The sequence below is a fragment of the Vicugna pacos genome, chromosome 10 (genome assembly GCF_048564905.1).
Source record: "Vicugna pacos chromosome 10, VicPac4, whole genome shotgun sequence".
In the NCBI taxonomy this organism is placed as follows: Eukaryota; Metazoa; Chordata; class Mammalia; order Artiodactyla; family Camelidae; genus Vicugna; species Vicugna pacos.
Genome location: NC_132996.1, coordinates 52163905 through 52185517, shown reverse-complemented (window position 1 = coordinate 52185517; position 21613 = coordinate 52163905). Strand labels below are relative to the sequence as shown.

At 45.6% G+C, this 21613-nt stretch overlaps 1 protein-coding gene across 5 annotated transcripts in view; it reads left to right on the top strand.

Annotated features, from left to right (window-relative positions):
* Positions 1 to 19529, top strand: part of PAMR1 (peptidase domain containing associated with muscle regeneration 1) — a 159675-nt gene extending 140146 nt beyond the window's left edge. For all 5 annotated transcript variants that reach the window (XM_072969789.1, XM_031681034.2, XM_072969788.1 and 2 more), the window contains 5 exons: positions 10229 to 10441; positions 12373 to 12439; positions 15372 to 15604; positions 16768 to 17060; positions 18451 to 19529. In XM_072969789.1, coding sequence (XP_072825890.1) covers positions 10229 to 10441; positions 12373 to 12439; positions 15372 to 15604; positions 16768 to 17060; positions 18451 to 18987 — 1343 coding nt within the window. In that variant the 3' untranslated portion in view covers positions 18988 to 19529. The remainder of the gene's footprint in view (positions 1 to 10228; positions 10442 to 12372; positions 12440 to 15371; positions 15605 to 16767; positions 17061 to 18450) is intronic.
* The last annotated feature ends 2084 nt before the right edge of the window (positions 19530 to 21613 follow it).

The window sequence follows — 21613 nt, the reverse complement described above, 5'->3', positions numbered from 1 at the left end:
ACGTGCCTGCTCCTGGCTTGTGCTTTGGCAGATGAGGTCACTGAGGCAGGACTTACTGCAGGGGGCAGATTTTGCTTTGGTTCTGGGGTAAGAGGTAATTCATTAGAGCTGGGATGGACTGGATGCCTGTGGAGAGCAGCGGGAGGAAAATGCAAAGAGTAGAAGAGCTTGAGGGCAAAGCAGAATTAATCCTGACGGAAACGAACATTCCTGCCATCCCAGAGCCGGAGACTGACTCCAGCCCCTTGACGAAGGCTGCAGAGCCCCGGCTTGTCCTTAAAGGCCCCTGCCTTTTGGGGCGCTCACTGCCTGTCCCTCACCCTCCTTCCAAAGGTGATCGCTTCCTCTCTGCAAAACACAAGGCATTCCCGTTGGTGTCCAAGTATTAAAAACAACAAAAGTAGTTATTCTCGCTGTTCTCAATATAGGCCGGGCTCTGTGCTTTACGTGACATCTCCTTTAATTGTCACAACGTCCCCCTGGGGTAGGTACTATTATCCTCCCCACTTTGCAGACTCATCCAGCCAGACACTTTTGAGTATCTGTTAGGTACCAGGCACTGGGGAGATGAGGCAGGGCTCTACATTTTCCTTCCATTTGGCAGAACCACAAAACAATGTCAGTCTTGGTCTTTTTCTGGTGCAGAGGAGAGTGGTCATGCCATACATTTCCCGGCTGTGTCTTTCCCTAGTAAGGCCTTTGGTGATGGTGACGGTGGTGATGAGAATGACTAAGCTGGTGGAATCTCTTAGGGCTCAATGTGCTCAGTAGCTCAGGAGGCTTCTGCAAGTTCATTCTGTTCATCCCCAAGGCTAAATAGGATAGAATTGTCTTGTTTGGGTCATTTTCACTGTGAATTTTTTTTTAATATTTGAAAAGTTGACTGTGAATGCCACTGGAGGACATTTCCCCTAGTCGTTTATTGTTGTCACCCACCCCGACTCCCACCCCCATCCCCAGGAGCGGACTTGGAAACCTTCTGAGATTTGTGGGAGCCCTAAGCAGTCTTACTGAGCACATCCACTGGATAGAAGACAGCTATGTTTTATAGTTACATCGGGTACCTATCGACTCTACCAAATGAGGATGTATCAGGTTGATTTTGAACAAAAGTCGAATGACCAAGACTTTCTTAAGATGTATTGAAGCTGACTTGTCTCTTAGGCACAGCGAGTTTCAGCTGGCTAATGAAATAGGCCATCCAAACATCAGAAAAGTGGTATTCGAAGGACATCGTGTACCAGGAGCCAGGAGCCAAGGACAATACTGATTAAGATCAAATAGCTAATTGTAAGCCTCAGCCTCCAAATTGCTGCCAGATGAATAAAGAGCAGTGTGGGCAGTCCAAGTATAATTTCACATTGGGTACTGTCTCATTCACAACCTTGGAGGGCTGGAAAACACCAGGGAGGCAGCATTCCATTGGCTGGACGGGGATAAAAAGGGTTTTCAGTGGGAGGTTATATCACCAGTTGGTGTCATTATTCCTGGTTGGGGGAGACCTTTGTGGAAGTGAAAGGTATTTGGTCCAGAGGCACCAGACTCAGATACAAGCTGAGCAGGAAGAAGTGAGGGAGGGATGAGAGCCCATCCAATGGTTGTCTCTGGGTGTTGGTCTCATATTCAGTCAGGGTCCAGAATGAACAAAGTCCCAAAGAGAAACTTAATGCCTTTTGCAAACAGAGCTGAAATTCTGTCTCAAAATGCTTCTTGATTTTTGTGGTGAGTGAGAATGGGTGGATACCAAGAGTATGTTAAGAACGGAGACTAACACCCCAGCCTGTACTGCCAGCTAGATAATGGGGTAATGACTGTTGTTGACTCTGGATCTGTTTCTCTTCCTGGGACTGTCAGATAATCTTACAGCTCTGAAACCCATCTCCTATGAAAGGGACTGAGTAGCACCTTCAGTTTTTTAATTAAGGTGGCTCCCTCGCTACCGTAAGTATTTCATTTATATAAAATTTGAGAAAGAAGCATATGCTTTTTTTAGGTGCAGTTTTGTAAACCACATCAAACCATTTCTGAAAGCAAGCAGGGTATAAATAATAAAGTAAAACAATTTGGAAGTGCGACAAGAAAAAGTGAAGGAGAGCACTAGGTTGAGATGTGAGATTTAAGTTCAACATTTGCATCAGATGAAATGATCAGCCTCAAATGGCTCTGATTCTGAGTTTCCTGGCAGCAAAGGCAAAAAGGGAAATGCCTTAGCTGGTATGGCTCTAATTGTGTATTAAATGAAAGGGAGCACAAGTTCATTTGGTGATGCAAATATTGTCCATTTAATTATAACCCCTACTCCTTCCCTCTCCTTACCTAAAGGTAGTGCTGGGCAAATGTTTTTTACTTCAGTTTTGTGAATAACAGAAGTTTAATCTTCATTGTACCAAATATTTCTTAAAAACTGGATCCTTTTAGCTCCCCTGTGCTCACACCATAACTTAGTGTGCCAATGCACCGAATTCCAGCCCGGCGCTCCTGCAACTCTGCCTAAGGGCTCTCCCTAGCTCTCAGGGCCCACTGGCTCGTATACGTGGGAAGACAGGAGGTGCTGAGGAATCAGCGTTCACCCCATCATCCTTCAACGAATGGTTGAAGGTGGTCTGTAGGTAGTAACTCATATCCCTTGCTCTCTAGGTGGGGTAACTCTGAGGCATATTCCGCACTGTCTCCCGGAGTTTCCCAATGGCATTCAACCTCAGTTGCCCCCAGCGGTAACTTTCTTGATAATGTGAACTTCCCTGTCTTACTTTTGCCACATTACTTCTTTGGTCCTTCCTGGGATTGCTACCTAAATAAGCTACTTGCACTCAAATCCCTGTCTCCCAGCCTGCTTCTGGAAGAACCCAACCTGAAATACTTCGTGAAAGTATGTCTTTGAGGAGCTAACTTAATAGATGGGCAGAGCTCATGTCAGCTAGGTCACCATTTGGTTGTTTCTTTAAAACATTGGGTTAACCTTTGATCAATGCTAAATATCATATATTTCAGGACTGCATTGTTGAAAGGATGCTCAAAATATGATGGTATTATTGGTTTTAAAAGATTCAGTTAGACCCAAGAATTGATCTCTCTCTCTCTCTCTCACACACGCACACACGCACACACACAAACGCTCTTCTCTGTATATAAGAGCCAGCCCAGCTCTTTCTCGGGTGGGGTAGTGGAAGTGAGTGGGGACTTCACTAATGTTTGTAGAAAGAGCCAATAATACCTCCCAAGGGACTTAAGATCTTCTGAAGGATTTTGTCAAACTCTATGATCTAGCATTTTTCAGACAGAGGTTAGAAAGTGGCTGCTTCCATCATAAGGAAGCACCCCTGGCCTTTGCTAATGCCTCGCCTTTCATAACTGATTGTGCCCTTGACCAGCTTCTCACTGCGTTAACTTCAACATGTGCCCTGGTTAAATGGTAATCTCTGTGTTAACAATTCTGTCTAGTATCACAGGGAGGACACACATGTGATAAAACTGGGAGCTCGGCTTCCCACAAACCCCCAGTGGTTATCCTCAGCAGAAGCATCTTAATTAGAACCTGGTCCCATTCCACCCAGGTTCCCACTGGTAGATTAAGAGGTTTTCTTTTAGACGACACAGAAGGCTAAGTGGTATCAACCCAGTTAAATTGATTGTACCCGATGGCATCTTTGATGCAACCCAGACTACAGTCAGCTGCTGCAATTGGCTATTTTTTGCTAAGACCCCACACCTGATTAGATTCACTGACGGCCCCAGTGATTACCTTTCCTTTGTTCCTTGATTAGAGTCCCATGTTCAGATGTAATTTTCAAAGCAAAGTTAAGAAAGACACTAGTCATTTAGCATGAAATGGTGCTAATGAAAAAAATTCTGTGTATACATCTCTGCATTCTCCTGAAGACTTAGGGAATAAGTAATTGGAAGGAAGGCCTCAAACGATTTTTAATAAGTGCTTAAGTGAGCCTGGGAGGGCCTTGAGATTAAACATACAGAAACACCTTTGTCAATGCCTGTTTCTGCTGGCCACAGAGGAGCTGCCCACTGAGTGAACAGTGCAGGGAAATTAATCAACGAAATCAGTAGCCACCAGCACATCACCTATCTTCCTCTACAGAGAGACACGCTGGGCTTCCCGGAGGCAGAGCAGAGTTTGGGTTCTTTGGTCCCTTTTCCTAGATCTTGTCTCCAAATTTGAACATACAGCTTCGAGACCAAAGCAAAAGGAAAAGGCAGATATTCATGAACTGTGGTGCAGTGTGTTGAAACTAGATTCACTCATAAAAAGATGCTTTGTGAGCAAGGATATCCTAGTGGAAAGTGACGTAATGGAACAAGAGATCTGTTTTCTCGCCCCAGCTGGACCTGCCTCCTGGGTTTTGTGATTCTTAGGGGAATGGGTCCACTCCCTAAATTAGGGATGAAGAGTGTGGACTTCCTTTTGTCATGGTCAGTATAGTTGATCCGACCAGCAGGTATCGTTTGAGTGTGCCAGAGAGCTGCTTTTCCTTAAAAAGTCTCTGTATTATCCTGACATGTCCCTGACGTCTCCATCATCATGTCCATTTCTTACAGGTCTTCTGGACCCAGCCATTTTGCCGCCTTGTATCGAGTATGTAAGAGAATCTGAGTGTATCAGTCAGGGGAGAAAGAGATACAACTTTATTTTCTTTAAATCAACAGAAATCCAACTCCAAGGCCCGTGATTTAGGCTTGTGAGAAGTCCAGTCTCAGTCACTGCCGAGGTCTCCTCCTCCTCCGTACCCCAGGATTGTCAGAGGTGCCTGGCTTTACACAGACAGCACCAGACTGGCAGGGAGCATCCTTAGACAGCGGATTCTGGACCTACGCTGTTTAGTTTGAGGAAATCCATCGTCTGAGAGCACCTGATCCCGTCAGGTCAAAACAGCCCTGCTGGCGTCGGACTGGCCTGGAGCCCGAGAGGATCCATGGAGGCTGGAGACCCTCTGATGAGATGCGGCTTTTCTAGTTGCCCTGCGCATCACCCTCCCCAAGATCTCCCAGGAGTGCTGAAAGGCAGACAGGGCTCCATGCCCAGGGCTGACATAACCGCCTCTCTGGGGTTTTATCACCTCCCAGTGCCATGCTGGGAGGCGTGAGGGGCTTGATGCCCAGGGCTGAGAAAACAGCAGAGCTGTCTTAGCTGAGTTTCTCTCCAAACCAGACCCCGAGCCAAGCATTTGAATCTAAATGATTCTTCAAAGGAAGTCTTCCCAGGATCAGCCAATGTGGGAGCTGGGAAGCAAAAGAGGAAAGAGGAAGAAACCAAGCAAGAGTGATGTCAACTGAACTCCCAGACTCCACCCAATCCTGTAGCGTGCTGGGAAGTGTAGATTACGCCTCCAGAAACCAGAGAAACAGGGCTTTTGTTCTCCCACACCCATCAGTCACTGGCTGCAGGCAGCCCTGGGGTGGGCATGAGCGGACACACATCTAGGCATTTTTGAGCTCTTCATACAGGCAAGATGGTGCCCATGCCCAAGGGCAGTCCTCGGAAGGTGGCAGGTGCCAGCTCACAGCAGCAAAGCACGTGTGTAGAAGCTGAGCTAGCAGAAGGATGAGGAGACCTGGGTGGGGCACCAACAGTGATCACTACTCCAGCCATCCCAAAGCCATCGCGTTGTCCTCTGTAAAGTGCTATCACCACAAACTGCCTAATACTGTTGCTCTGAGGAAAAGATAAAGAAGGCAAGGGAGAGAAGACCTTTCTTTAATGTTTATCTGAGACAATATCCCAGAGAAATGCGTCCCAAGGACTGTTTTCGTTCGCAAAATAGCACATAAAGTTATGCTAAACTTAATGTGTTTATGTCTCTGGGCTGAGTCCCAAAGGTACCAGAACGATGTGCTGTTTGTGACTAATCATGAAATACTTTACTTAGCAGAGCAGGAGTTGATGCTCCTTCACACCGGAGATGCAGATGTTTTATATTCTACTTTGGCTTTGTGTGAAAACATCCATCCCACCAAGGGGAAATGAAACCCAAAGCTCTTGAAGAATCAAATAGTGAGAATCATGAATCTGCTCAGTGGGGAGATACAAAGGTTTCTAAACAGAGAACCCACACAGAGAAGAAAGAGATAGTTTTGAAATCTAACCCTGGGGCGATGCTCTGATGAGATGCAGATGGTCTATGAACCCAACAGGTAGATGTCTAAACTGGGAGAGGAAAGGATGCACGGAGGAAGTCTTAGAATCCTCTTCAAAATCATCCTGGAAGAGTGTACAGCTTTGAAAAGTACAGGAAATAAATGAGAGGGAAGAGAGAATAATGCCCAGGGGATGTTTGATGCAGGAATATATTTTTAAGTCTTCATTACCCAGGATTAAAGTAGATGAATGTACAAAGACTATGGTTGGTACCCAGAAGTCTGAATCAACACACCAGACCCAGATCGGGAAGCCTATCATGTGTAGACATTACCAAGAGACCAAATAATATTGCTTTATACTTGAATAGACTCAATATTAGCCCTTTAGATTTCTTTATGGGTTTTTCTTTAAGGTGTATGAATTTGGGGAGTTGATTTTTAAAGGCAATTGGATGCTTGTAAGTAACAAACAAATAATGTGTAATTTAAATTACTCCTCAAAACCAGCCCAGCTGGAAAAGTGTTATTATCTTGTTTTACAGGTGAGAAAAGCAAGGCTTGGTGAGATTAATTAATTTTCCCAGGTCCTAGTTTATTAAGTGGAAAAATGAATATGTTTTAGCCTTTATCGCTTCCTCCCACAAGCAGACATTAGCTGAACACCCGCTGTGTGCTTCTTCTGGACACTGAGAAGCAAATGATTATCTGATCCTGGAGGCCATTATTTTTCCACCAGAGTCTATTGACAAACTCATTTAAATCTGAATTCATGGGAAGTTGGATTACTCTATTATTATGCAAGATGGTAAAGAGATTTGCATGGAGTGGAGAGAGTATGGGAACACACAAAAAAAGCATGAAGACGATGCTAGATTTATATAGTCTTAGTGGGGAGGACCCAAACCATTTTGCCTGATACTTTAAAAAATAATAATAACAGAAACCGAAACAATAAAAATAATAAACTTTCATGGTTACATTTTCTGATTATAAAACTTGGAAAAAAAAAAGTATAAGGAAGCAAAAAACATTCTCAGTGTTAACAAGCCAGAGATGACTGTAATTATTTTAAAGTACACTTTTCCAGTCTTTCCCCCCCACCCCCTTTAGCTGCTCTGATTTTTTTTTTTCCTTTGGTTTTGGTTTTTAACAGTTTTTTATGATATGTCTATGTGTGGTTTTCTTCCTATTTATCTGGACTGGGTAAATCTGTAGGTTGATGTCTTTCATTGGGAAAAATTCAGTTACTATCTCTTTACATATTGGTTTTACTCCATTCTCTCTCCTTCTGAGATGCCCATTACATGTATTTATTAATCTCACTGCACATTTTCCTTACAATTTCCTGTACATTTTCACCTTTTTGTCTCTTGGACCTTGTTCTGAATTTTTTTCTTTCAGGTTATATTTCAGTTTGTTGATACTCTTAAACCATGTCTGGTTTGCTATTAAACTCTGAGTTTATGCTGAGTTTTTACTTTCTGTCGTTGTGACTTTTTGAGTTCTAGATTTCCCCTTTGGTTATTTTTTTTAAAGTTTCCTGTTTTCTACTGATGTTCTCAAGTTTCTGTTTTATTTCCTATTTATTCTTAAGTAGTGTCATAAAACTGCATTATCTGAATCCTTTATAAATCTGTTTCTGATCTGCATTCCTCTTGAATTTCAGCCATGTAGTCTTGCCTTCTTTTGAACCCTCACTAGGAAGCATCATTCAGCTCAATCCTGGTGACATTTCATGAGCATAACTTAAAACCAAATAATATTTCTCCATTCTAAGATTTTAGCAAGTTTAAGGTGCACCATTGATTTAATTATAGCTTTTCTGGGGATTTGGGAGTAAAGAAACATTACAAGAAAAATATGCATGTGACCTGACTTCAGACATGTCACGTTATAAAGAAATAGCCATTTAAGAATTAAAGAAATATGGCAGAATTCCTCAACCTTGGGCAGACATGTTTGGATATCTCAAGTCCGTTTATATTTAAATCTTCTCTTAAAGCCTCTTCAGTGAGAGACACAACCTGAGGCTTTGTTATCTCTAAGGGCTCGAGAACTCTCCAAGGTTCCTGCCAGTTAAACCTACATTCAATGTCATAGAAATATGATGCATGGGAATCCTGTACATAGGAAATCATGGGGTGGGAGCCTAGTGGACCATGAAAGGACTTCAAAGAGGAGAAAAACCCATTGATCAGGCAGTAGAAGTGATTTCTTGTCTTCTGCTGCAGCTGATGTGGCCAGAGGCTAGTTTAGATTCTTCCACTGTTCCAGCACTGGTCTTAAGTATCACCCAGTCTTCCTTGGCCATGAGTTCTAACAAGCAAAGCTCACAATGGAAGGGGAATTGCACTTAAATTACACAAACCATCGCCCTTTGATAGCCTAACTGACCACAGATGCCAAGTATCTGCCAAGGTCAAGCAGCTGGTGGGGGCAGTAGCCAAAGGAAGAACGTGGCTCCCATCAAAGCAGAGATCTCCTCCCCACACCAGCTGATTCTTGCCCTGTGGGAATACAGCCCCAGGGTTTTCAGAGCTGAATTTTGTCAGAAGCCAGTAGCACAGACTTTTATGAGAAATCCTCTGATTTTTATGTTGGCAATGAATTTCATTTTCTAAAACTTGCGGGTAAAACACAGTATGTTTTTGAGACGATTGCAGTCTGTGGGTTGTCTCCGGGCTACATGTTCAGCACTGAATGAGGCTGTACTGTAAGAAGGTAGCCCCATCCCTGAATCTCTGCCTCTTCTTCGCACATCATAGAGGGATTCCTGGAAATACAAGCACTGGGACTTTCTGAGTCCACTTGAAGCTTCAAAACATGCATTGGCCTCCCTGTACCATTTCGGTATTTTTAAACAGCTCACTCGGTGAGGTCTCTTTCCTACACTTAAAATGGGGCTTTGGAGTCAACACCAGGGAAACTGCTCATATTACATGACCAAGAACACAGAATGTCACTGACATCATCTATCTGTCACATGACGGACGGGCAATCTTAGACCAGATAAGCCAGTAACTCAGTCAAGATTAACAAGCTTAAAATATTACACATAGGAAACTCTATTAATTTTTAGTTCTCAAATATTTTAGAGGTGTTATATAAATGCAGATTCATTTCTTGCCTGGAGGCAAGCAAGTAAGTCGCTTGAAAGATAATCGGGACAGTTACAGGGAGAAAAGCATGTCCAATGCATAATTGTATTGCGTGGGGACGGTGTTATACAGATGAACCTGGGTCTTGGGACAAATGATTAAAAAGAGACAAGGGAGGCTGATAGAGTGACTGGTACCCAAACTCTCAGGGGACTTACCCTGTGTCTGTAGGCGAGGAATATTCAGTATTGTGCCATGATCCATTCGGGAAAAATATGTCATCTCGCTGATAGAATGTTTCTAGGATTCATCTAATGTCCTGTTCAGTGCTCAGAATAGCTGGTGATGCCAGTTTTATTCTAAGTAAAGAGAGAATAGAGATGTCTTTGTAATGAATATTGTTAAATGTTTAGATGGAAAGTTATATTCAGAGATCAAGGGAAATTAGTTGTATCTCTGAATTTATATTGTCCTCTAGTGTTTTTTTATCGACAACTTTCAACACACTGATGTTCCTGCAGATGAAATACAAAATCCAAATTCATATATATACTGTTGTTTCTAATCTGTTCTGCTGTCTGTGTACAACGCACATAGGAAATTGAAGAGTCTAGTTTAATTGCCCAAGCTTTAGGGAACACAGGAAATGATTATTACAACACTGAAAAACAATAACCCTTGTATGCTGGTCATAAAATCTAGGCAAAATGTGTATTTTGTCCAGGCCTGCCCAGCTCCCACTGCAGTTTGAGGGAAAAAATGATCATGACCATGTAAGAGACGCTGCGGTGTCAAATGTATTTATTTATGGAATGAGACACATCTCAGTTTAGGAATAAAATCATTAAAACAAGGGGAAGATACGTGCAATGTGTGCATTTTCTATTATGAGTTTTCTCTTGGTAATTCCTTTGAGTGTCATCGTTAGCAGGCTCTATGTCACTGTGTTTTTAATTAAATGAAACGTGAAAAGATTCGATTCTAAAATGGAATGCTTCAGACTCTTAATAGCTCTCCTTTTCTTTCATGTTCACTTTTAGGCCTTGAAGAAAGAAACTGCTCAGACCCTGGGGGGCCAGTCAACGGGTACAAGAGGGTGACAGGAGGCCCCGGGCTCCTGGCTGGGCGCTATGCAAAAATTGGCACCGTCATGTCCTTCTTTTGTAACAACTCATACGTTCTTAGTGGCAACGAGATGAGGACTTGCCAGCAGGATGGAGAGTGGTCGGGGAAACAGCCCATCTGCATAAAAGGTAACTTGCAAACATTTCTGAAGTCTATAGAAATAGATGGAGTTGCTGGCCATTTTGGGAGCTCCGATGCATGTTTCTGTGCCCCTGGAAAAAAATGCCTTGCTCTGTTAAGTTTTCACTGGAACCGTATGCTACTCTTAGATTGGAAACCATGCATAAAAGCATTTGCTTCTTTTGGGGGCCACCAAAGGATTAGGCTTATCCTAATCACATCCTGATGTGATCAAGAAAAGTGATGTCGTTATCAGAGCAGTTTAGGAGAGATGACAAGGCTGAGTTTTATATTGTGCAAGCCCGAGGGTAGAATTGAAGCAATCAATATACATTTCTATGGTTACATTTAGCTACTGTCCATGCAACTTTAAGTTAATGCAAGAATAAAAGGACAACATAGACATACCATCCCTGTCAGCTTACGTGGAGGGTGGTTTAAGATGTTAAGATGTTTAAAAACACCTTTTAAAAAAAAGAATTGGGGAAGGTATAGCTCAGAGGCAGAGCACATGCTCAGCATGCATGAGGTCATGGGTTCAATCCCCAGTACCTCTGTTACAAATAATTAAATACCTAATTACCTCCCCCCAAAAATAAAACACAAGCTTAAAAAAATAAAAAAAAAGAAGTTGACATTAAAAAAAAAGAGTAAATCCTGAACATTCAAAGCAGAGTTATAAAACAAATGAGTGGTGTGTATTCAGAGAAAGGAGAGGTCAATGTCGCCTGAAATAGGGACAATTGCCTGTAGCAGGTGGGACTGGGGCCATTCTGGGGAGCAAGAAAGGATTTGTAAAAGCGAAGAGGAGTTGGAACAATATTCCAGTTAGAGGACACAGGAAAAGTGGTGTAAGCAGAAGTGAGAGAATCATGGTAAACGAAAAGCAGGTAAATCTGGAAATCTGGGAAGTACATTTAAAGAGGTAGTTTGGGATCAGAACAAATGGACTGTGGAGTAGGGAAGTCTGAACCTTACCCCTGGGCGATGGGGAGGCGGAGTGTCTCACTAGTTGCTCCAGGTCAACAACTCCATCTCTTTTTGGTGGCAGGTCACAATTATCTGGCTGTTTCCTGGGAAGAAATCCTTGGCCTAGATTATCCAGATAATTGCTTCAATCCTCCACTTTCCCTTCTGGGTGTTTGTCAACAACCTGAGTCATGGGAAAGGGACTGAAAGAATGGTTTGTGAAAGGAATAAATCACTTTAGACTTTAGCCAGGAGCGACTTCCATCCTCACCAGCACAGACTCTTGATTCTCGATTTCATTAAGTATGGAACTGGTGTTACATATGTCCTTGGAGATTTTTGTCGACTCTTCTCTTACAAATTAATACAACTGAAGTTCCCTAGGTTGCTAATTAGACGAATGTTGGCCGCTTGATTGGGAAAGTGAGATGGGAAGGATTCCTTTTCACTTGTGAAGAAAGAGAGACTTCAACAAAATTAAACTGGGCCTTGAGTTGCCCTCAAAGGATCATTAGGAACCTTAATTGCAGAAAAAGGACATGGAGGAATCAGTTACTCAAGACTTACTGATGGTTGACACTGCTGTCTGGTTTTAAATGAGAACCTTGAAATCCCCAATGTTGGGCTATATTTTAGAACCTTGACGTTGGCTTTTATTCCATGTTGATCAAGTCCGCTAATACTTTTTATGTAAACAGATAACCCTAATCTCTTAACTGCCAGCATTTCCTATCACCCGGGTGGAGCAGCTCTTCAGAGGTGTTTATTCCCCTTGGGTTCTTCAAAGGGGGCTGCCAACTGGGGTATTCTGCTAAGTGAGCTTTCCGAGCTCGGCTGACACATCTTACCTCTGAGAGCCTGGGGAATGTGCCCCGGTGCCCAGAAGGGGTGATCAGGGATGCATCTGAACCGGATGGTGCGAACCTTTGATGTGGAAAAGGATCACGCAGTGTGGTCTTTTCTCTTCCAGCCTGTCGAGAACCAAAGATCTCAGACCTGGTGAGACGGAGAGTTCTTCCAATGCAGGTTCAGTCAAGGTGAGGTCGAAACACCTGAACTCTGCTGTGAAGGCGAATGGACCTTTCCCTCCCACCCTCTTTCCCCAGTCTGTCTGGCCAAAGACAGTCTGGGGTTTCTTAGGGACACTCGGTGCTGACTGGCCATGAAAGAATAGGGCTTGTTAGATGGAGGCTGAGGAGCCAGCTGCCTTTAGCCAAGAGGTAGTGACTGTTGGAAGATGTACCAGGTTTCACTGGCTCGTGGGAAAGTAAGCAGTTGGTGGGAAGCCAGGCTTTAAGGTGGTCTTTGAGGAACTGGCTTTTAATACTTGAGTCTTCCTGAAATTACTACGTATTTATCATACAGCTTCTAGGGGGATGGCATTCCTACCCAATGCAGCCAGCTGTGCCTTAGGAAGATGCTCTTGGTAGTGACCAACCAGATGAGGCAGGCTGGTGGAGCCAGGAGCCAGCGATGAACGATGAGGGTTGAGAGGCCTCGGGGACACCCACTCAGCCTTTCTCCTAGAAAGACAGAGGCGGGGACCCCTGGTGGTGAGTTACACTCGTGGCTCCGCGGCTCCATCTGTCTGGAACCTGTGTCCACAGGATTTCAGGGTGGCTGAATGCCTGGCTTCCTTCTGTTCTCTGCTCCATTTCTACCTGGCAGAGAGACTTTCCATGACTATCCTTTTGAAAATAGCAACCCCACCCCCACCCTGACCACTGAGCTGACTTCTTTACCCAGCGCTCTCTGGCCTTTACAGAGATCTCCAGTTTTCATCTTAGCATCCATCCTCACCTGTTGTCTTACAGACATTTTGTTCACTTGTTCAATTTCTGTCTCCCCCCACCACCCCCTTCCCCCTGCCAAAATGTGCAAGTTACTTACATGTGCAGAAACATTTTCTGTTTGGTTCACGCTGAACTCCTAGTGCCTAGGACAGTGCCTGCTGCGTCGTGGGCACCCCCCAAATAGTGAATGAATGAAGGATTGGTTGGATTGACACACAAGGGTTTAAGACCTATTTCTGTCATCTCTCTTTAGTGCTGGGTATTCTTGGGCAAGTTTCTAAACTTGCCGAACCTTCAGTTTCTTCTTTTGAAAAGGGTAATTGCGGTAACATCAGCCTCTGGGGATTGTTAAGGGTTAAATGCAGGGCTAGTAGCAAGCATTCCTTGGGTGTTTGCCAGCTGCCAGTTATCCTTCTGAATTCTTTACATGCTTGTTTAATCTTTGCTACAACCTCTGAGGTAAGGATTATTTTATGACCATTTCATTTTAGATCTTATTACGTTGTATTACATATGGGTAAATGGAGGCTCCGAGAAGGTAGGGGACTTGCTAGAGGAAGGAGCAGAGCCAGGACGCAAATCTAGGGTCTTCAGGGTCTGCTCCCTGATGCACGAAAATTTAATTCAGCCTTCCGTAAACACCTTGCGCACAAAAGCAGTAGCTTTTGCTTTTAGAAATGGTAACAATGAATCTCAGTGACTAGAACTGACCCCAATCAAGTGACATGAAATATTAAAAAATCAGGCTATTCCTCCATCTCTCACTCTGCCTCTGGCGTTCTCATTCCATATCCCTTTGCAGGCCAGGCGTTCCCTTGGGAACAGTGGCAGTGGACTCCGCCTTCTGCCCCTCCCCCGTTTTCTAATCTTCCTGATTCACCTGGGGCTGGACTCTCCTGCAAGCGTTCTTCCCAAGGAGACAGCTTGTAGAGGAGGCCCCGAGCTTTTCACAAAGACCACTGGGCTTCGCATTTTGTAAAGCAGTTATAATGGGGAGTCAGGTGATGTGGGCCAGGTGTCCAATGCAGATGAGAAAGCAAGCCTAAAACGTGGTTTTAAGTATCTTTCTGGAAGATAACGCTGCTGGAGTGGGGGTATGACAATTTCCAGCAGCCAGGCTCACCCAGGAACCCCCAAAGGCAATGTAAAAAAGCTGAACTTGTTTGCAAGTCCAAAAGCTTCCTGAACTGTAGACCTGGTTGTAGACAAGAGCTAAAAATTTGCTGGGTGAAATCAATGTGGATGGAATATTTGCTCTGAGCAAAGCACTGTACAGACACATGAAACAGATTTCTTAAGATGCCATCGGATTGGCGTTGCAGGGACACCAGGGTGACTCGTGATTGCTCAGCGGTGCCCGGGTTCTGCATTAACTTCCTATGTGCCCTTCAACACCCGCACCTACCTCTCTGGGCTTCCTTCCTCCATTCATTAAACAGGGATGAAAACACTGATTCCTAAAGGAATTCTAACTTGTCTGTTAATAGTCATTATGCACTGATATAAAATGAGCGCAAGCCATGTGGTGTGCATACATCGCTCCGAAGAACCCCAGAGTGATCTCCGGGGACTTCAGCCTCGGGGCTCATTTAAAGGCCTTTTCACATTTACACACAACGCTCCTTATTTCTCCCAATCAATGTGCCCTGAGAGAAAGCTCTGTTCTCTGAGGTGGACTAATTACATTGGCTAATTGCTAAATCCAGCTACTGTATCAACACAGTTTAGTTCAAGTCAATTCCTAATATTGCCCCATTACGATAATCGTTAGAGAAGAGCACACGCCTGGATTTCTCTCATTCGAATGCACTTCCTTTCTTGTTTAATTTCACAAGTGATTTTTGTGTGTGTGCCCGTAGAGCGTACCTTTGGGTAGCAGCTATCATGTCAGATATTATTCTCTTCGGTTGAAGTCCTGGGTGGCAGGAGGCATGCCAGAAATGGAAATGGAGGAATAAAATGAAGGTTGAAATGTGCAAGAACATTTTCTTAGTGGTAGAGGAGATGGGGGGTAGGGGGGCGGTGAGGGGAGAGAAAGAGAGACAGAGGAAGAGACAGCTGTTGTTTTCTTCCTCTGTAACCAAATATCCACGTGGGAATTGGCAGGGATGCTAAAAGGGCCACGATGACTGTCTCCTGCCCTCCTCTCTCTCTGGGCTCGTGTGCCCTAATGCAGGGAGACACCATTACACCAGCTGTATTCATCAGCCTTCAGCAAGCAGAAACTGCAGGACGCCCCGACCAAGAAGCCAGCTTTTCCCTTTGGAGACCTGCCCCCTGGGTACCAACATCTGCACACCCAGCTCCAGTACGAGTGCATCTCGCCCTTCTACCGCCGCCTGGGCAGCAGCCGGAGAACATGTCTGAGGACTGGGAAGTGGAGCGGGCGTGCCCCATCCTGCGTCCCTAGTGAGTCAAGGCCTATCCTTGGGGTTAGAACAGCTCACAGCTCCCATGACTGCCTATGAAAAGCCACTGACTTTGGGAAAAACTCCTTATCTAAAGGAATGATCCTCTACTACTTTCCCTAGCTTGATGATGTCTGAAATTTCCACAGTTAGAGCTTCCTTCCTTTGGCTTAAACTTATTACCCAGGAGAAATTAACTCATTAAATCTTAGATTAATTATTTTGGAAAGAGGAGGACATAGTTTCTTGTGGATAATTCTATCATATTTACTTGGAGAAAAGGGACAGAGTAGTCATTAAACACCAAGTGGGGGAGGGGTTAAAGGAGCCAGAGGGCTTCTAGTCATGTCATCTTGGCTACCCTGTCTAAGCCCCAGTTTTCATCCTCATCACCCAATGGTATTAATTGGGTTATTGTTATTAATTAGATAGTGAGGGATTAATTACAAGGTTATAATGGTGATGACTGAGATAATACATGTGTCTGGAATAGGGTCTTGCACATACAAAGCTACCCTCATCCTCTTTCTCAAAGGAGAAGAGTATGGCTTAGTTCATGGTGATCATCTTTATAGCGATAGTCATGATATTTTAAGTCTTTCTATATACCATCTCATCCGGTCTCTTCAGCCCTCTGAGACAATTGCGATTACTGTATCCATTTTGCAAGCAAGAAGACTGAGGGTCTAAGAGATTAGGCAAACACTACATATAAAATAGATAAACAACAAGGCCCTACTGTATATAGCACAGGGAACTATATTCAATAATTTGTAATAACCTATAATGATAATATGAAAAATAATATACACATATATGTATAACAGAATCACTATGCTCTATACCAGAAACTAACACACTGTAAATCAACTACACTTTAATAAAAAAAAAAGAGAGATTAGGCAACTGACCCCGTAGGTATCTGGGATGGTAAGTCTAATCGTAACCCTATTCAACCCATGGTTGACTTTATAGTCAGCCATGTCAAGGTGGTTGATTAATATTTAAAGGGAAAAGAAAAACTGGGTAGATGCTTTGTAGACTTGACACTCACAAAGAGGTGTCACCTTTCCAGATTTGTACTCTCTTGGTTGATTGACACCTTCCCCTTTGGATGGGAAGGTCTGAGTTTATCTTACTTCATGGTCTGTGCTTTCCCCATAGTCTGCGGGAAAACTGAGAACATCACCACTCCGAAGACCCAGGGGACGCGCTGGCCGTGGCAGGCAGCCATCTACAGGAGGGCCAGTGGGGTGCACGGCGGCAGCCTGCACAAGGACGCGTGGTTCCTGGTCTGCAGCGGCGCCCTGGTGAATGAGCGCACCGTGGTGGTGGCTGCCCATTGCGTGACCGAACTGGGGAGGGTCTCCGTGATCAAGACAGCAGACCTCAAAGTCGTCCTGGGAAAATTCTACCGAGATGATGACCGGGATGAGAAGAGCATCCAGAGCTTGCGGGTGAGAGAGGCTGCAGCCTGGAAACTGGGGCTCTGGCTCAGCAACACCCAGCACCAGGAGAGCAGCGGCTGTGTCAGCCCTGTCACCTGAGCACTTAGCTCCCAGCCCAGAGCCTGGAAGTGTTAGGCGTGTAGTAGGTGCCTAATGTTTCACACTGATGGACGCTAGACAGGGGTGTCTAGAAAGACTATGGCATCTTCCCCCGCCCCCTTAGATTGTTTGAAAAATAAGATAGTAGCAGGCATCTTCCATCACTGTGGTCATCAAGAGTTAACCACCTGTTTTGTTCAGGACACTGTGCTAGGTAGGCTTTGAGGACATCGAGACATAGCCCTAATCAACTCATGATATTCTTCTCTTTCCCTGCCTGCCTGCCTCCCTCTCTGCCATCCACCCACTCACCCATCCAGCTCGCCTATACGTCCATCCATCTGCCTGGCAATCCATCCATCTATCCACTCATCCATTGTTTTTCTTTTTTTCTAGTCTTGGGATTGAACCCAGGACCTTGTGCATGCTAAGCATGAGCTATACCCCGACCCCCTCATCCATCCATCCACTGTTGAGTTCCCACAGCATGCCATCCGCTGGAAATAGATACAGGACTAAATGAGGCATGGTTTTTGCCCTGATGAGTCCACAGATGAGGGGAGGAGACAGACCAGTATATCGTGATTAGTTCAACACAATAGAATCCCTGAGGAAATGTGCCCAGATGTAGTTGAAGGAATAGAACACGTAGGTAAAAATGTTACAGCAAGTCACAGACATAAGCCCCTAGAGGCCCCCATCAAAGAGGATGATCAGCAAGGATTGGGACAATCAGGGAGGCTTTGTGAAGAAGTCCGGCGGAACCTTCTGCATGTAGCTCTGTCTTACTGGCTTGAGGGTAAATGAAATGTTTACAGCGGGCCAGAGGTCGCAAACTGATAGGTGGTAGGAGTTGCTGTTTTGATAGTGCTAACACATAGTTTTTAGTCAGTTATGTGCCAACATTTAAAAATCAGGAGGTTTCAGCCAGAGGTCTAGAGTCTGTTCTCTGGCAAAATTAGAATTTCTGCGTGGCAGTGGTCAGCTGGAGCCGAGGGGCATTTGCCTCCTCCAGACCAGCTCTGCCTGGGGCGTGCACTCCCATCCTCCGAAGCCTTACTTGGCTACTACACTTCTTTACCACCACCTGCCAGCCGCAGTAGGCTGAACTGAAGTATCAGTTCACAACCCTGGAAATAGAGCCACTGCTTTCCACGATCCCTTAAGCAAAGTACCTCCAAATAATAGCAGCTCTCTCTCAGACATTTTCTCACGATAACGTAGTAGCCCCAGGGCTTACCTGTCCTTGTCACTGTGGAGTTGTCTGCTCACCATGGCCTTACGTTCCTTGCCTTTGTAGATTTCTGCAATCATCCTGCATCCCAACTACGACCCCATCCTCCTGGATGCTGACATCGCCATCCTGAAGCTCCTGGACAAGGCTCGCATCAGCACCCGCGTGCAGCCCATCTGCCTGGCGGCCCCTCGGGACCTCAGCACCTCCTTCCAGGAGTCCCGCATCACCGTGGCCGGCTGGAACGTCCTGGCAGACGTGAGGAACCCTGGCTTCAAGAACGACACGCTGCGCTCGGGGGTGGTCAGGGTGGCAGACTCGCTGCTGTGTGAGGAGCAGCATGAGGACCACGGCATCCCAGTCAGCGTCACAGACAACATGTTCTGTGCCAGCCGGGACCCCACCGCCCCTTCTGACATCTGCACGGCAGAGACGGGGGGCATCGCAGCTGTGTCCTTCCCGGGACGGGCGTCCCCTGAGCCCCGCTGGCATCTGGTGGGGCTGGTCAGCTGGAGCTATGACAAAACATGCAGCCACAGCCTCTACACAGCCTTCACCAAAGTGCTGCCTTTCAAAGACTGGATCGAGAGAAACATGAAATGAGCCTCAGGCCCGTGGAGAAGCTTTTCCGAGCATCCATCCATCCATCCGGATGTGTGTTGCCCGAGGCAGTATGGACCTGAAGTGTGATTCTGCCTATGAACTGGGCTGTGCCAGGGTTTCTGATTTCAAGGACAAAACCAGTGGAGGGTGAGGAGAGCTTACTTTCTGGTAGGCCCCTGCCTCCCTGACTGCTGGGACCATTTGGAAGATAACCAGGGCTACTTGCAAGAACTGTTTCTTCAAAATAGACTACGTGAATAGCAAAGGATTCCTCCCCATTCAAACAACCCAGTGGCCTTCCCCACCAGCCCTTCAGAGGTGCAAATGCTGTGGTCAGCTCTGGACGAGAGAGGACTGACTGGCTTCGTCAGGTCTCTTCCAAGGCTCCAGCCAGACCAAGTTCCAAACAGCCACTTGTGGAGCCAGCTGTGGTGCTGGTGTCTGTGCACACCACCACGGCACGGCGTGGTCCTTTGCCCTCTCAGTCCCCTGTACACACTTTAATAAAACAAGGGTTGGCTTCTGACCCACAGTACAAAGGTGCCATGGCTCTGATTCCTGCATGCAACCTCTTTGAGCTACACATGTTGGAACCAGAGGCTGGGTGGGGACCAGCGGCTCGGTGGCAGCCCTTTAAAATAGACTCCCCCCCCAGATGATCATTCCCAAATAACACATATAGCAGAGTCAATGCCATCTTTTCAGTGCCAGGGCTTGGAGTTTGCTGGGTCATAGGGTGTGGGAGGAGGGAGATGGGGACCCGTAGGTAAGGCCCAAAGAGAGGAAAGTACCAGGGGTTGGGTGCTTTTCAGTGTCCCCTCTGGTTCTCATGTTCTAGATCCAGCATAAGACCCTGCTGTGCATCCTCATACTTCTCTAGAACAGATTTTCATAGCATCTAAATTGGAATTACCAATTTCCCCCCATTTGATTGAGATATGCCAAGAAACTCGCTTTTCGTTCTTTTTTATAACTTAATGTGACTTTCCTTTCAAGCCCCACCCCCAGCCCCCACTGGATAGTAGAGAAAGAAAAATGAAGTAATGAATCCAGTCCCTAATCTTCTCCGGCACCTTCTCTTTATTGGGCAATTCACTCTTTCATCCTTCCTCCCCAGCTCTCACCAGCTTCCTCCTCTCCAAGTTGGGGCCTTGGAGGCTTCTGTGGCTCCCGAGTTCCTGCTGGTTCTTGGATGTGTGTGGTGAGACTTTCTTATCCCTGGGTGTCTGGCTGGCATGGGGTGCTAAAGTCTGGAACTATTGAACTTGAGCTGTGTTCTCGCTGCTTCCCCAGGGCCCGGCGGTCCTCCCTGCTGACGTGGCTGCTCCTCGGTTCCGGCCGGCACTGACATCCCTGAGATCTGGGGGACTCCTCTTTGACGCCAGTTTGGGTGACTCAGCCTCCTTGCCACAGTGACAGCCTTCTCTGGACACTACCCAGCCTGATTTTCAGTGACCTCTTCTTCCTCCCCTGGGGGCTTGCGGGAACTTCTCGGGCTTTTTAGTACCTCCTGAGGGCTGAGAGGGTTGGTACGGGGCACCTGGGAGACATTCATCTCCTACAAATCCAAACAGGAACTTTACTTTTCCCTCAACGTGTCAGGGAGAATTCTGACCCCAAGGACTAGCCCTGAGGCTGGAGGTCACATCTGTCTCCCAACTTGCCTCCTCATCTCTCTGTCTTTACATAATTCCCTGAGCCAGAAGAGAATTTCTGGTACTTTCTCTTTTTGTCAGGCTTTCTTGGGGCTTTCCGCAAGTCGTATGCTCCTCCTTTCACTCACCCCCTGCATTCTCATTACTTAATCTAAGAGCAGTGTATCAGTTATCAGCTTCTGAGTAACAAACATCCCACACAGAGTGAGTTAATCTGGAGTATTGGATTTGATAAATATTTATCAGGTTGCTCAAAGGGGTTTTTATTTCTTTCTGTTTTTAAGCCTGGAAAACTTGGATCTTGAGAGGTGTAATGGAAGTCAAATCAAAAAGATCTAAATTCAAATTCCTGTCTTTCCACTTACTTGAAGTGAGCTGGGGCAAGTCACCTACCCTCTCTAGCTCAGTTTCATCATTTAAGTTGGCATGCTTAAATCTGTCTTTGGTGGTAGCTGTGATGATTAAGTGAGATAGTGTCTGAAGCAGTGAACACAGTACCTGCTATATAGTTTGGTGCCCATAACACCTGGCAGGGGCAAGCTGTCCAGCTGGGCACAGCCCCATAAAACCTTCACGTCTGACTTCTCGCATGGGTGCCCACGTGCCTCCTCTCCACTCTCTGCCTCTGTCCTTCCCCCTTCTGGACCGTCACATTCCCTATGTTCTTGACAATCTGTTTTCTATTTAGTGTCATTTTTCCATCTTTGCCTCAACACTCAGATTTGGTTTGTGTTTATGTCATCTCAGCTCTGACTTTGATTCCTTTAGAAGCTGAATCTGGTCCCCAGTCCTGGTGACACCACCTTAGTTAATAGCCTCATGGCTACTTGCCACTTACCCTAGACCTTCCTGCCCCAGCACTGCTCTCAGGGGCTGCGAGCACTCAACACACTCACCTGCGACTCCAGGTCAGGACCAGAGAGTGAGACACGAGCCTCTCCCGCTGTAGGAGTGTCATCATCTCCCTTCGT